This window comes from Acartia tonsa, chromosome 5, assembly GCF_053477335.1.
Source record: "Acartia tonsa isolate MP-2025a chromosome 5, ASM5347733v1, whole genome shotgun sequence".
Lineage (NCBI taxonomy): Eukaryota > Metazoa > Arthropoda > Copepoda > Calanoida > Acartiidae > Acartia > Acartia tonsa.
In genome coordinates, this window is record NC_137264.1 from 10,998,741 (window position 1) to 11,014,189 (window position 15,449).

The window sequence follows — 15,449 nt, forward strand, 5'->3', positions numbered from 1 at the left end:
TGGTTTATATTACCATTCATATATCTGCCAATCTGTCTTTCTATTTACTAGCTGTAACGTCCCTAGAGGCCTCTAGAGGCACTTTAAGTGATGGGACAGGGGAGAAGATCCCTCCCCCCTATTTATAATTCTAGTCTTTAAAAGAAAAGGTTTATGAAATTTTGGTGGGTCATTTTTGGCTAGGAGAGATTTTTCTTTGGAGGTTGATCTTGGTTCCCTCTCCCACCTTCCCAGGACCTTTGAGAATCTACATTGTAAAATCTATCTAATTATCTAGACAGCTGCCGTGGTTTGCATCCAGAACCTAATTTGGAGGGAAGATGAGGGAAGCGCTGAACGACAGGCAAAGTTGAAAGAAATTGGGTAGGTCATTCTCATAATTTAAGTTTACATTGTCCATCATAATAGGGAGTGTTTAATTTATCTCTATTGTATTATCCCTTAAGTTTGTAACTTTTAATAATAAATTCAACTGAACAAGCAGGATTTTTGTTCCCATTGATTTGTTATTAAATTCAATTATCTTCCATTGACTCAACACTTTATTTCACGGATCATAAGATAAATTGATTTATATGCTCAATTATGATAAACAAAATGGCCTCTTCTTTAGATTAAAACTAATGGTTAAATAGCTTGAACAGTGCAAGTTTTAACAAAATGTAATAAAAGTTGCAAAAGAATGAAAGTGTTTATAAAGTTTTGGTTGCAAGAACAATTTAAAGTCCACTGTCCTCTCCCTCTCTGAGATAATGTGATCATTAAAGGGGATACTTGTGTTAAGATTTTGCTGCCTTTTCCCTTGTACACATAAATATGATTCCCGGTGTCCTATCGTTCACGTAAAAATATCTGCAGCACAAATTGAAATATTCGCTAAAATTCAGTGAGAGAGGGAACTTTTGTTGACTAAAAACTTTGGGTACTTTGAATCAAATCCTAATTGATAGATACAATCCTTTAGTGTCCAAACTTTTTGCCAACTATTTTTTTCTGTATAAGGGAGATTTTTGTCAATTGCAATTGGGGTGTACATTAATTTATCGTTCAGTCTTATCACTTAAGATCCCTAAATATTCGCGATTCTGCCCAACTATTTTTATATAAGGAAGTTAAGTCACACCTTGCTTTTCTCTCCCCCCCCCCCTTTCTCTCTCTATCTTGTTAAGTTTCCAATAATTGTCTCTCGCCAGTTGAAAGTAATAAATCAAAAGTTAAGTGCATCTTAGCATAAATATTGATAGCTAGGTCTGTTTTTTTTTAAGATTTTCCACAATAAAAGTGGAAAGTAGGGCGTTTTTTTTATTTCAAAGTAATTTAAACCACGTTATAATTATACTTGCGACTGAGCCTTTAGCATTTAGAAAATAGAAAATTTAGAAAATAAAGTCTTAAAGCTATCGCAATGCTTCCCTAAAATAGAAAACTCAATCGGTTGATTGGTTAGCAAGATCTTAAGTTAACAGACAAACAACTGTTATAGGATGTGTGTTAGTCTGTGTGTCCATTAAGATTTTTGACCTGTCTATTTTGTTGGGTCAACACTTTTTAAAGAAAGCCTTATATGGGTCCTAGTAAGATTTATAAAAATTATCGGTTGCCTAAAAGTTATTTTTTTAGGGTGTTCCACAAGATATAACTTTTTCGTGTTTTATATTGTTTTTTAACATAGGGTGTCAGCAAATTAAAAAAAAGATTTTTAGGGTGTTCAGAATATTAAAACAAAATTCAATACAATATTCAAAGTTGGTGAAAATTAATAGGGTGTAGCAAAATTTAATTCATTCATTCAATTTTGCAGGGTGTTCAACATATTGAAGCAACTGTTGGTGGCCACCGAGGATTGTGTTTTGTCAGAAAAAGTTAGAATTGCCCTACAGCAACAAGATAAACCTATGTGACAGGTAATTTAAACTTTGGCAAACAGACCCTAATTGTTTAGGTAATAGTTTTTAATAAAATCACCTATAGATAAAAAATACAAGAACAATAATTTATGTTACGTTTGCCGAGACATAAGAATTTCCATATATGCATATTACATTTAATAAATATTTTATGCTCTTTGAAAAAGGAATTTTCATAGTTAACTTGTCCACTAATTTTGAATTAAAAAAAACTTTGTTTCTGTTCCAAGGATTTCTCTAAAAAGCTTGGCTTTCCTTCAGTATGTATGTCAAAATTTGTAATATCCTGTCAGAGCTGTGATTTATTTTTAACTTTATATCTTATAACTTCATCGTCATTTTTTAAGCCCCAATGATCTTTTAACAATGAGTCTCCAAAAAAATCGTCTGGCCGTCAATTTTATCAAGAAATTACAAAAACTTTCCATTAATTAAAAATATATTTTAAACTCATTGTCATATCTTTAGTTCACCTTTCACGGACCTTTCAAACATTTGCCTCCAAATTTTTTTTTTGTTTGTCCTTCAAAATTTTTAGAGATAGGTATTATATCTTCTGTACTCCGATCTTAGGTAGAAAACAGTGTAGAAGACCCAGAGAAGAAAGATTGATAGTCCCAGGATAAACAAAGGATCATCAACATTAATAAAGTTCATGTCTGCTTCTTTTTCAAATTAAAAAATATTTAAACTTAACAAGGATGATAACAGTTATAAGTAGCGCATACAACATTAAACATCATTTGTTATATTAATAACTTAAAAATTTATAACTCTCTCCCTAAAGTTCATAAATAATAAAAAATAAGGGCAGTTTTTTCCACAACCTTACTACTGTGGTTGTCCCTAACTATGCTGGACTAGGTACTTTGGGGAAAACCATAATTTTTTCTTCATATAAAAGCCAATTTCTATTTTATTGAGAGCATTTTGATGCTCATAAACTATTCCAATGAAAGAGTAGCTGCATTCCTAAAAATACAAGAAGCAGACAAAAAAGTTTTAAAAGTCATATATTTATTCCCTCATTGTTAATCCTAATTGAAGAAATATTCACTATTTATTATTTATTAAACATATTAATAGAAACATAATCCTCTTATTGTTAATACTGGGACAGATATTCAGTGGATTTAATTAATTACATTTTTGAAATATTGTCTTAAAAGATTTTGGAACATAAAAAAAGAGTAAAAAGAAATGGATGTTGGTGAACCTTAATTAATACACACAAAAATTACAGGAAGGGAGGAACTTTTAATTTCACTGTGTTTCGGAACGCATTGCCTAGCCGTTCTCGAAATCTTATCTCGAAGCCCTCCGAATGACCAACATAGTGAAGTTTACGAATGTGTATTTATTACCATGAAAACAGTAAGTCTAAAACAAAAATATAAGAATTAATTACATAAAATTAATGGTTATTATTTTTGTAACATCGAGGTTGCGTGATTTCAATTTAATAAAAAATATTAATTTTCTAAAAAACTTTAAATTGGCACGAAACATATTAAATCGCATCAGAAATTGATAATTTTAGAATAAAATAATCAATAATATAAAGGAAAATATTCGTATATCAAAACTTAGCAGTTAAATGGTCTATTTGTTGAAAAATTAATGATTTAACTTTCTTCGTAAAATTGTACCATTCTACGCTTATTTTCAAGAATTAAAAATAAATTCTTACCACATATGATGTCAAACTAAGCAGGAAGGCTTATTTGAGATCTTCCACGGATTAGAGCGCATGTATATTCAAGCAATACATTATTTTCATTCACGTAGCTCCTCACATGGGAATCATCAAAGGAAAAGTGCGCGTCTTTTTTGTTTGTTTACAAGCCACGCGCGGAGATAGTTGGGAATGCCGCGTAACACACTCATTCTCTGGGGAATTCTGGTGTAAGGAAAAAAGGGATTAATGGGTTCGAACTTGCCGGGGAATACAAGAATTACATACCGACACACACCCGTCTATTCACTGGGAATCGAACACAATACTCATCTTTGCAATATACGTGCAGACAGTGTCCACGAAATCACAATCTCACAACACATAAACCACAAGAGTTTAAAATGTCATGGCCATAAGGCCTAAAATTAATTATGGTAACTTACGAATACCACAATAACTCAAACCGCCTCAGCTACCACATAAGGACAGGAATAAGGAATGGGAAAAGCATTCAACATTCATGAATTGCACATTTACCACTCACACATCTCATTATATCATGGCCTCATAATCTCAATAAAATTAGAATTACAGACCATGTAATTGCGAATACATGAATTAATATCGTTAGTACCTAAACTTTAATTAGGTACCTACATAATAAAATAGGTAATGATTTTTATACTAAAAATCGCATCGATAATTAAATAATCAACTCAAACTTTTTTCATCAAAAGAAAGAAAGATTAAATAATGACATTTCTTCTACTAAATCTTTTTGCTAGAAAAGAAAAGTAAAATTGCATAAAAAAACTTCTCAATAATTAGAATTTTTCTCCGATAGAAAAATAACTTGCTTACATCTAAACATTTTTCAGATAAGATAAGTAAGATCCTTAAATCTAAACATGTTTTAATAAAATAGATACTTAAATCTAAATAAAATATGACTGTAAAAAATCATCATACTTCGGAAAATTAAAATTTCATAATTTTAAATCTTCGTGAATCAAAATTGCGTAAAATTAAAATTGCAATTGAAATATGCAAAATAAATTTACCAAAATAAAACAAAAGCTCAATATAAGAAAAGAACTTCTCTAAATGCTGAATCTGCAATTTCTCTCTGTTTTAAGAAGAAAGCAACATATACATATTCATACAGTCATAATTAAAGGCAAAGGGCCTCAGTTAGAATGAATCCCTCAAGATACAAACTAACAATATCCATCAAATATTAATAATTGCCATGTTCCAGCTATCCTGTTGGACGTTATGACTTTCCATCACAACTTTTGATACTGCATAATTTCTAACAGGATTTCTGGCGCAGGGCTGCATCAACTGAAACAAACATAATTAGTGATGTTTAATTCAAATCAAAAAATAAAAAGAATCATGAAATAATTCAAAGAAACTTTTAAAATCATCAATCAAAGCAATCAAATAAAATATTTTATGCTTTAGTTTTGCCGTTTTGCGTCATGCCTGGCCGAGGAAACAGAGCTTAGGTACGGCGTAAAGCGGTCTTATTAAGCTTAATTCTACGATACTCAAAGAATCTACTTAATTCAAGGCGAAAAAAATCTGCATTTTTTCTTTAGGTACATCAGTTCAAAGGTAAATAGTAATAATTTTAATATGCATGTAATATTAAATTATTTATGTGATTGTAATAAATCTTAAAGAAATATTTAAATGATGTAAAAATCTCATTGTTAATTTCTTATCATATCAAATTTCAATCCAACAAGGATAAAAATATTTATATCTGCGTAGGTACCTAGGAAATTTTCCGCGAAAAAAATCCCTGGTCCCGGAAAGACTTAAATCATTGAAAGAACTTGCGTATAAAAAACTTAAGTTTGCATTTCAAATGAAAAAAAAATCTTGCATCGATTTGAAAGTTTAAACGAATTTGTATCAAAATTTGCGTTTTTTGTCTTTCGAAAAAATCTGATAAATCTACCGAAAAAATAAAAAATCAAAGTTAAACAAGAACGATACTTATACTAAACTTTGGGTAGATTGATCTTGAACAGTCGTCTCGCGGAAGTCTCGTTACTCGTGGCGGCTGCGTCATCTGACAATTTATACTTGGCAACCACGGTCCTCCCACCTGGGCGCACTTCTTCAACACGTCCCAATCTAAACTTCTTCATCAAACTTGTGCTGTCATCAACCAGCACCACGTCTCCTGGCTCGAGCAGCACCTCGTTGCGGCGCCACTTGATGGACTTGAGTAGCTCGGGCATGAGCTGCTCCTTGTACACCTGATGGAACTGACGGGTCAACTCCTCCAAGTTCTCCAGCCTCCTGGTTATGGGCTCTTTGCAACCGGTTTCAAACGTACAGATTGCATCATTTGTCCTGCCACCTAACAGATCAGCAGGTGAAATTATCCTCCAGGTATTGACGTCTTCTCCTGCAGTGGCATACGTCAATGGTTTCGAATTCAACACTCTAGCGGTCTCAGCACACAACACCAATAAATCATTGAAGGTTACAGTAGCACCAGCCAACTTCTTGTTTAACACACACTTGACCAGCCCAACCTGCCTCTCCACAGTGCCAACGAACGAATGTGCTGCGGTGGGCACAAGATGCCATTCAAAATGCATCCTGGTATCCTTCAAAAGTTCATCTAGAATGCGTTTGGTACCAGCCATATTGGTACCACGATCTGTAGTAACTCTTCTAGGCATGTTATAAAACGCCTGAAGTTTTCTCAAGCCGACCAGCACGGCTTCAGTTGAATAATCGGTCAACACATCAATAAACACAGCCTGTGTAAATCTACAAGCTACAATCAACAACCAGACTTTGTACTTAGTCTTGGTATTCCTGGTGCCAACGCCAGGTTTCACAACTTCTATGGGCCCCGCAAGGTCCATGTGCACCTCTTGGAAGGGCACTGACGGCTCCACACGGTCTGGCAGGATATTAGCCATTGCGGGACTCGAACGCTTGGCATATTCAATGGAACATGCAGCACAATTCTTGACCACCTTCATAGCCTCCATGCGGCCATGTGTGATCCAAGCATACCTTTGGCTTTGCGCCAATGTTTTACGATGGCCTCCATGTCCCAGCTCATCGTGAGACTGTTGGAGGATGAGCTTCGCCAGCCTGTTGTGGCGGCTAAGCAAGACAACACCTGGGCTGTCCTTCATAACTTTCCTGGGGCCTCCAGCAGCGGCCTCAAGAGCTTCGTCACCTCTGGCGGCCATTTTGAGTATTGTAAATGACCGAAGAGGAAAACATCCATCATGACCCACTATGGGCCAACAAACCTGGACCTTGTGATGATAGGGTTGAAGGGAGTCGAATTTCCCCTCGGCGTCCATGGTCATCTCCTTCTCTTGGTTGAAGGATGTCAAAAACAGGTCACAAACAGAATCCATGTAAGTGTTTGTGAAAGTATAGTTCTCATAATACCTAGAACTATCATTGTTGCTAACACCATCCTCATTTGTTGCAACACCACGTTTCTTGACAAGCAACATTTTAAAGCAGTTGGCAGCCTTAATAACTGCAGCTACAGTCCTTCTTGCCTGCCTGTAGGTCCTTCTTGCCAGCGACCTCCAGAAATCATTGTCCACTGCTTGTGTGATCATTACCTTGAGCTTCGCCATCTTTGGATTTAGCTCACTCTCAGGAATAGATGCATTAACCTCACCCGCCGTTTTAACGGGCCACTGGTCCTGTTCCAGGCGCAACCAGCTTGGACCTTCCTGGTATGTAGATCCAGGTTGTACATCCTCAATCGTACACAAACCTCGCGTAGCTAAATCGGCGATGTTGTGTTGGGTTGGAACCCATCTCCAATCTTCAGGGCTCGTCAACTGTTGTATCTCAGAAACACGATGACCGTTGAAAACATTTAGCATAACACTGTCACTGGATAACTGCGCCAGGGCACAGCTGCTATCACTAAAAAATACTTTGCCAGAAATGCTGAAAGGTAGAGCTCTGACAACTGTATCCACAAGCCTTGCCAAGATCAGACAACTAAGCATTTCTAACCTTGGTATAGACTCTATCTTCACTGGTGCGACACGTGACTTGGCGCAACACAAAACTACATCAAAACCTTCAGCAACTGGCCATCTCAGGTAGGTGATGGCTGCATAGGCTGAGCTTGATGCATCACAGAAACCAACAACCATTGGAAGCCCCAATGGCTTATCAGGAACCATCGAACGTCTGAACCACAAATTTCCAAGTGCCGCACGGTCCTGGAGGCTGCTCACGAATTCTGACCTCAACTCTCCAGGTATGGAATCATCCCAGTCACAGCCATGTATGCAAACTGGGCGCAGACATAGCTTGGATTTAAGCAGCAATGGTGCTGCAAGACCCATTGGGTCATATAATTGTTGCACGATTCTCCAAACTTCTCGTTTAGTTACCGTCTCAGGTAGACTTCTCCAGAGATCCTCCAAATCCAGGTCCTCCAGCAACTTTCTACCCTTTATCTTCGCGCCGTGGTTGGCTCTGACAGGCAGGAACAATATATCCTGTTTTGGGACCCAAACAATGCCCAAAACTTTCACACTGTCAACATCATCTCCAGAATAAATAACAGATTTAAATCTGAAATTTCCAGGTTCAATCATCTGCTCCAGCTCTCGGACCAGCTGGACAGCTTCAGGTTTACTGTTATGACCGCTTAAACAGTCATCCACGTAAGTACAAGTCTCCAATTTGACCGAAGGAGGATCTTGATACAAAACAAATTCAGATCTGAGTGGTTGCTGAACATCTCTCCACACATCTTGCTGGGCTACAACATCAGAACCTTTAATCTTCTCAGATCCATAAACATCTTGAACATCCTGCAGGGATCTTCCACCGAAAATACGACCAGTGAGTCTGAGGGCGGTCACGGCCATATCGCCGGCCAAGGCTTCACCAAAATTGATGGTTCTGGTGAGATAAACCTCCGGCTCTCCATCAACTGTATCAGCGAAAAAAACATGTTTCAGCTGAGAATCTTCATAGGTAGCTAACAAACTATTATAAAACTTCTGAATGTCAGCCACGAATGCACACTTGTAACTTCTGAACCGAATAAGATTGTGCATCAGGGAATATAATGGAACTGGCCCGTCCATCATAATACTATTGAGGCTTAGCCCCTTGCAGCAGAGGCTAGAATTGGCGCATATCCTCAATGGCGTGGAAATGCTTTCTTTATATGCGCAGACTAGGCTCGAATAATACACAGGCCCAGTATAAGACAGATCTTCTGGCGACGCTCTTGTATACACGCCACGAGAAACAGCTTCTTGGAACACTTGACAGAAAGTGTCGTATTCGCCTTTTTTGACCATCCTTTGCCGGTCACGTAGGCAAATCTTGTACGCCTGCTCTGAGTTATCAAACAACACACTTGGCGGCTGCTTGTAAGGATATGAGGCCGTCCAGATACGGCTCTCAAGATCCAAGGTCAAACCTTCTTCAATCAGCTGCCGCTTACGCACGTCCAAGGCGGACTGCCCGGCGGCAATGGCGGCGCAATGACGGCAGTTCTTACAACCGCTGCACTTTGATGGCGGCTGTATCCCCAAACTTTCTGTAGACAGGAACTCCATCTTGCTGACCTCCAATTTAGTAGCTTTACAAGCGACAGGATTAGTAACAGTCCTGCCGTCTGCAGACACAACTAGATAACCTGTACCAAATAAGCTTCTGTACAGTCTAGAATCACCAACCATTTTATCTGCACACGGGAACATAGCTGGTGTAAGATGACCGATAAGAATGTCAATCTTACCGTCAACCTTAGAGAAATTATCAGGCTTCATATCAAAAATTTCGGCGGCGGCTGCAGGATCAATAGAACGTAACCCTTCTTCAGTACCAATGCTGGGCACTACCGCTGCCTCCAGAATATGGCAATTCCGGTTGCGGTCAACCAAGCAGATTTTAACTGTAGGACATGCTTGGCTCTTTCCATCTGCCAAAGAAATAGTAGCTGTGCGACCAGTTGATGGCAACTCTAACTTCTTGGCGATACTTCTAGAAATCAATGTGAGATTTGCTCCAGAATCCCACATAGCATTGACGGTGACTTGACGTTTGTCAGCCACCAATGCTGGGAGCTGCTGCAACGTCAGCATATAATTATTCTTGCTGAACAACTGTGATTCATAAACTGCCGCAACTTGTCCACTAGCAACAGACTCATGAATTAAACTATTATGAGGCTGGTTGCAGCTGTCTATGGTACAGCTGCCAAGTCTGTCGGCCTTGGGGCAATCAGCAACCCTGTGCCCTTTTTGCAAGCACAACAAACAGGCTCCTATCTTCTTGATAAAGTTCTTACGTTCAGGAACAGACAGATCCCTAAACTTGGAACACTTAAACAACAAGTGTTCAGAACTACAACCTTCCGACGGGCAAGGCTGTTTCTTCTTGGTCTTAGCTGGAGACCCAGGTTTACCTACGGCTGTAGCAGCTGCCGCAGGGTTACCTTTCTTCTTAGAGGGGGTGTCCGTATCAATCGAGCACCTCATCAAAATGGCGCCCCTCTGCTCCTCGATAATCTGCATTAACTTGGGCAGATTTGGGACGTCCATTGAGCCCAACGCCACATTAAGCTTATCTTGAAAGTCTCGGGGCAACTTCTTGGATAACATCTCCAGAAGTATCACGGTCAACCACTGGCTTGTGGTAACCTCATCATCATCATCATCTTTAGTCAGCTGCTCGAGCTGGCTAACTGCACCACCAAACTCTGCTAACACAGTCACAATCTGGTTGGAGTCCGACGGTTTAGACTTCTTCTCCCAATGGTTGAAAAGGCAGAGCATTTGACGTGTCTTGGACTTGAAACGCGCATCAAGGTAAGCCCACTGAGATTCATGCGATTGAATCTGAATTAACTGGAGTCTCAGCTCTTTATTTTTACAGACCTTTTCACTGCTCAACAATAACTGTAAATATGACGGGTCCTGTCCTACAGTAAGCTTTTTAAAATTGTCTTTGAAACTTACGTAGGCTGCTTCCTGGCCGTCGAAGGAGGGAAGTAAACGTTCGTCGACATGATTCATATATCCTGGCATGAACATAGAACCGGCGCCGAACTGTGGTGTGCCAAACGGTGACACAAATGGCGATGCTGTCGAGGCACCCGCCGTCGTTGTGGGTAGCTTCACAGGTTCAAGCTTAACCTCAGCCAATCGTTTCATCAAAGCAGACAAAGTGTTTATAATTGGTTCTGGCAAGGGAAAATATGACCCTTTAATAACTTTCACAATATTCAAACATCGATCATATAGTTCAGCCTTATGGTCAGGCAAGTTATCACCAACTAAATCAACAACACTTTGAATGTCACTAAGCTCTTCTATAGCATCAAGAGCATCCTTCAAAGCACTATAGTCTTTTTGCACAGTAACTATATCAGAATAAATGTCACTAAACTCATCAAGCTCTTGGATTCTCAAACCAAGCTTGCTAAAACCGACCATGATGCTATCGAATGTCTCGAACTTGTCATGTAAATTCTTACCACATATGATGTCAAACTAAGCAGGAAGGCTTATTTGAGATCTTCCACGGATTAGAGCGCATGTATATTCAAGCAATACATTATTTTCATTCACATAGCTCCTCACATGGGAATCATCAAAGGAAAAGTGCGCGTCTTTTTTGTTTGTTTACAAGCCACGTGCGGAGATAGTTGGGAATGCCGCGTAACACACTCATTCTCTGGGGAATTCTGGTGTAAGGAAAAAAGGGATTAATGGGTTCGAACTTGCCGGGGAATACAAGAATTACATACCGACACACACTGGTACCCAAAGTTTTATAAACTCTTATTCTTTAGCCCAATAACTTTGAGAACCTTTAACTTTATTTTTTTTGGTTGCTTATTACAAGTAGTAAACAAACTTTTCAACCAATAATTTTTATCGGCCATAGTCTTAACTCTACCGATCCCTGATTTAAATTAATTTAAATCCTTGAATGTTTGTCCTAGTTTCTAATTGTTATTAAAATACATAATCAATGCTAAATAACTACTTCTTAATAGTCAACATAAAATATATTTCTTTGCCTTTTATATTTTTGCATCAAAAATATTTAAGGAAAAGAAATAAAAAAATAGCCAAAAAATATGCAATAGTTTTGCTTTGATTGCTTTAAATGTTTTGTTTAGCTTGAAACCAAGGTCTTAGAAAATAAAATTTAAAAAAAAAATGTCTATTGAAAATTATGAAAATATTAAAATTCTCATTGTTTTTATTGTCCTGGTGAAAAGTTTATAACTTAAAATCCTTGTCACTAGAAACTTTATTTTTAAAACTATAATTTTTGGAATAAATTGTAAATTGAGGATTTTAGGTTATATGTATCTTTGATTTTGTTGCAATATTAACCCTGTTATTATCATGAAGTTAACTCAAATTTCCTAATATTGAATATGTTTTAAAATGGCCATTCCATGAAAAGAATTATTTCTAAAAGTCATCAAGCATGTTTTCTACGTTAAAGAAAGGGGGTGGGGGTTGACTTTTATGGGAATCTCGTAATCTGTTTATAAACGAAGGGAGGAAGTGGACATTATATTCTAAATTACAATGATACTGTTACTCAAAGTTTTATAACCACGGGTTCCTATTTGATGGATTAAAATCCTATAGTATTTATTTAAAATCTTGATTGGTTGGTCCAAAGTAGAGTTGTCGACTTTTTGAAGAAAATAAAAAAAATGCCATTTACATGCTTTTGTTAAATTGTTAACCATGAAAAACCTAAATTAACACCTAACCTAAGTACTTAAATTACGAGATCTTAAAAAAAATCACCTACCCTATAAAAATAGAACATTCAATAAAAAATCTTTTCTTGGATTTGCCCACTTATTCATAATGTTAATTGTAAAAAATAAGGCAATCTTTATTGGTTAATTTAAAAAATTGAAATGTTATGTTATAATAATTTTATTGATTTACATATTTAACATCTAATTTTATATATATATAATATTTATCTTTATTTTGATAGATTTTAAAATGATAACAATGTAAAGTACCTAAACAAAGGGTTTCAGACACAAAACTAGAAAAAAATATTTTAAGGTAATTTTTTAATTTATTTCAAATGTCTTTGATATGTTTTTTTCGACATCCAATATGATACTGTAAAGTGGAATTAAAATATTTCAAACGGCGATAGCTTCTTATTCTATCTTACAATTTAAGTAACAAGTTCTTGAATTTTAAATCTTCCTACTTATTGTACGTAAAAGAGCGCTTGTCAAATTTTCAAATGGTAAAGCTTCACTTTCATGGATTTTTTCCATCCTTGTAATTAACTTTCCTTCTTTAGAATTTGACAGATGCAAACAAAAGACAAGTCAAACCTATTAAACTGAAAATAAACAAAACAATAGATATTTAATCATAAAAAGTGAAAAAAGTAGCGAAAAAATAGACAAACACAATTGTAAATAAGATGTAGCTGAAGAAATTTACAAAAAATAATCCCGCGAAAAATCAGCTGTTGAAACAAATAAATCTTAGCGCTAAGATGTAAAAACCGGTTTTAGCTGAACTCAAAATTAGCGCCAAGAATGGGCGACTACTCGTCACTGCCCTGCTCAACAACATTGTCCTCACATCTTGTGGCTGAAAATAATGATGGAGATAAAGTTTCTAAATCTCTAATAATGACAGGTAAAAAAGTTGTAATTTTTTATTTTAATATCCGCGGAAAGCACAACTTCAATTACATTAAATATATTTCAACCATTTCTACGCAAAGACAATATATGTTACTATCAACAGAAGGAAATACTAATATAAAGCATTCTGTTATTTTTAATTTTAACATTAATATTATACCTATTGATTTATCTTCGATTTAAAAGTTTTTAATATTTGTTTTTAGGGGGAAACAATGGAGCCTCTATATCCAAATCTATTACTGCCAGCTCACCGCTGGGTGGTCAGCCCAAAACTGGTTCTGCCGTTACAACAGGTAATCATTTCTCATTAGGGTTGTAGTTGGTCCTTACAATGATTGTATGTAGCTTAATATTAAGCAGCTTGCACAAAATACAACATAAACATTTCTAAAGATTGTTACCTAATCTTTTCAACATTCTGCTCTTTAAGAAAGTCTTAAATATTATCTTACTAATGATGCTTCGCTTCTTATGGACACTATTGAACTCTCTATTTGTAAATGTTCAGTCTAATTATTAGAATGACTAAATCAACGTACGGTATTTTCAGTGAGAAGAGAAACACTGCCCGTGACAGAAGAAGAAAAAGCGGCGGCGGTCGCCGCCGTCAGGAATATGCTTGGTCCCGATCAGGTAAGATGTTAAATCTATCTGTAGAAGCTTCTTTATTAGCAGCTGTCAGGAATATGAGTGGTCCTTATAATGTTACTGTAAGCTGTTATGTACCGATAGACGGCAGATGCTTATTTATATCAGCTTTTTCTTTTTAAGGTAGCTGAGTATTATATTAGTAGCCGTTAAAAGTATGCCATTTCAATTTATCAATACTCCCCAGAAAAGAAGGGGACAGTGGTCTATTTATAAGTCCCCAAAGTTTTATAATAACGTTTGGCTTTAAACTTTGTGGACTGTTGAAATTTGATTTGTTGGTTCATGAAGCTGAGTGTCCAAACGTTTCAACCACTAATTGTAATCTAATTGTAGTTTAGTTATCTTCATTGGAGATGTATATGAATTTATCGCCCATTGTCATATCATATCCTTTAAGATCACTGCATGTGTCCCATTATTAGAGCCAATCTATAATGTGTGTGGAAAATGTCCACCATAATGGCAGGTGTTCTATCTTAACACAGAAAACTGATACTTTATTAGAACAGCAAGGCAAAGATTTCTGTTCATTATATTGATCTAAATTATTAATTATGCCATTGTAAAAATGCTTAAACTCAGAGAGGGAGGGGATAATGGGCTATTTATTAAACTAGTCCCAAAAGTTTTAAAATAATGTTTTCTTATTCTTTTATTGAATTGTTATTGGTTGGTTCTTTAGTAGTGTCCAAACGTTGAGTAATTGTAATCTACAGAAGGGTTACCCTTGTGTATCATCATTGGGGATGTACATCAATTTATCGGCAAATGTCTTATCCATTTAGATCCCTGTGCTGTATATTTCAGAAACAGCAATTTAATCTTTAAATATTAATTCTAATCCTAATTTAAGCAAAAGTATTAGGTATTTCCAGCATTTTTATGAAATAACTTTTTAAGACATACAAATATACATGCAGCTACTTTAATGTTTCTGTAATGCATAAACACTCTACAGAAAATCTGTTAGAAATTGTGAATTTTGCATCTCAAAGATTTGTCTTTAACAATAGAGGTAGCCAAAAATTAAATAGTACTTAATTCAAGAACCAATTTAAGTATAGGGGAAACTACTCCCCTCCCCCATTGTAATAATTTCTGAATACTTTTCTTCAAGAAAAAATAATTGTGATGTTAGCTTATTCTGCTGGATTGGTAAGCCTCTCAATCCCACAAAAACAGCTTAAAACCATTATGTTACTAGTAGAAAGCTTTTCTTAGATTAAAATTGCAGATTTTTAAAATAGTGGGCTTCAAATTTTGTCCATAAATTTTTCATTTCTTAGGTAGCGGTTTTTCATCTATTTTTTTCAAATTTTTGTTTTGCAATCATAGTAGATTGTTAAAAGTATTTTACTCTATATCTAATAAGTCTATTATGTAACAGAAATGCCTTTTTCTTGCACTTACTCCCCTCCCCCTCCTTTTACTTTCTTATTATATCCATTTCACTTTCCTCCCTAGATTTTTATTTTATCCCTATTTTAACCAAAGTCAACGATATATTAGGTGT

General features: G+C 36.1%; 3 protein-coding genes across 9 annotated transcripts in view; 2 read left to right on the plus strand and 1 right to left on the minus strand.

The window, feature by feature from the left end:
• The window catches only part of LOC145319932 (armadillo repeat-containing protein 8-like), a 57,205-nt gene extending 54,193 nt beyond the window's left edge, over nt 1-3,012 (plus strand). The window contains exons 22-24 of the mRNA XM_080162334.1: nt 278-363; nt 1,802-1,904; nt 2,481-3,012. Coding sequence (XP_080018460.1) covers nt 278-363; nt 1,802-1,901 — 186 coding nt within the window. The 3' untranslated portion in view covers nt 1,902-1,904; nt 2,481-3,012. The remainder of the gene's footprint in view (nt 1-277; nt 364-1,801; nt 1,905-2,480) is intronic.
• The window catches only part of LOC145318738 (uncharacterized), a 372,001-nt gene that overhangs the window by 154,708 nt on the left and 201,844 nt on the right, over nt 1-15,449 (minus strand). The window lies entirely within an intron of this gene.
• LOC145318728 (ras-GEF domain-containing family member 1B-like) overlaps nt 12,602-15,449 on the plus strand; it is a 40,106-nt gene continuing 37,258 nt past the window's right edge. For all 4 annotated transcript variants that reach the window (XR_013879483.1, XR_013879484.1, XR_013879485.1 and 1 more), the window contains exons 1-4: nt 12,602-12,677; nt 12,928-13,274; nt 13,489-13,578; nt 13,836-13,918. Coding sequence is in view for 1 of the 4 variants with exons in the window: in XM_080160216.1 (XP_080016342.1) it covers nt 13,172-13,274; nt 13,489-13,578; nt 13,836-13,918 (276 nt within the window). In the remaining 3 variants the exon portion in view is untranslated. The remainder of the gene's footprint in view (nt 12,678-12,927; nt 13,275-13,488; nt 13,579-13,835; nt 13,919-15,449) is intronic.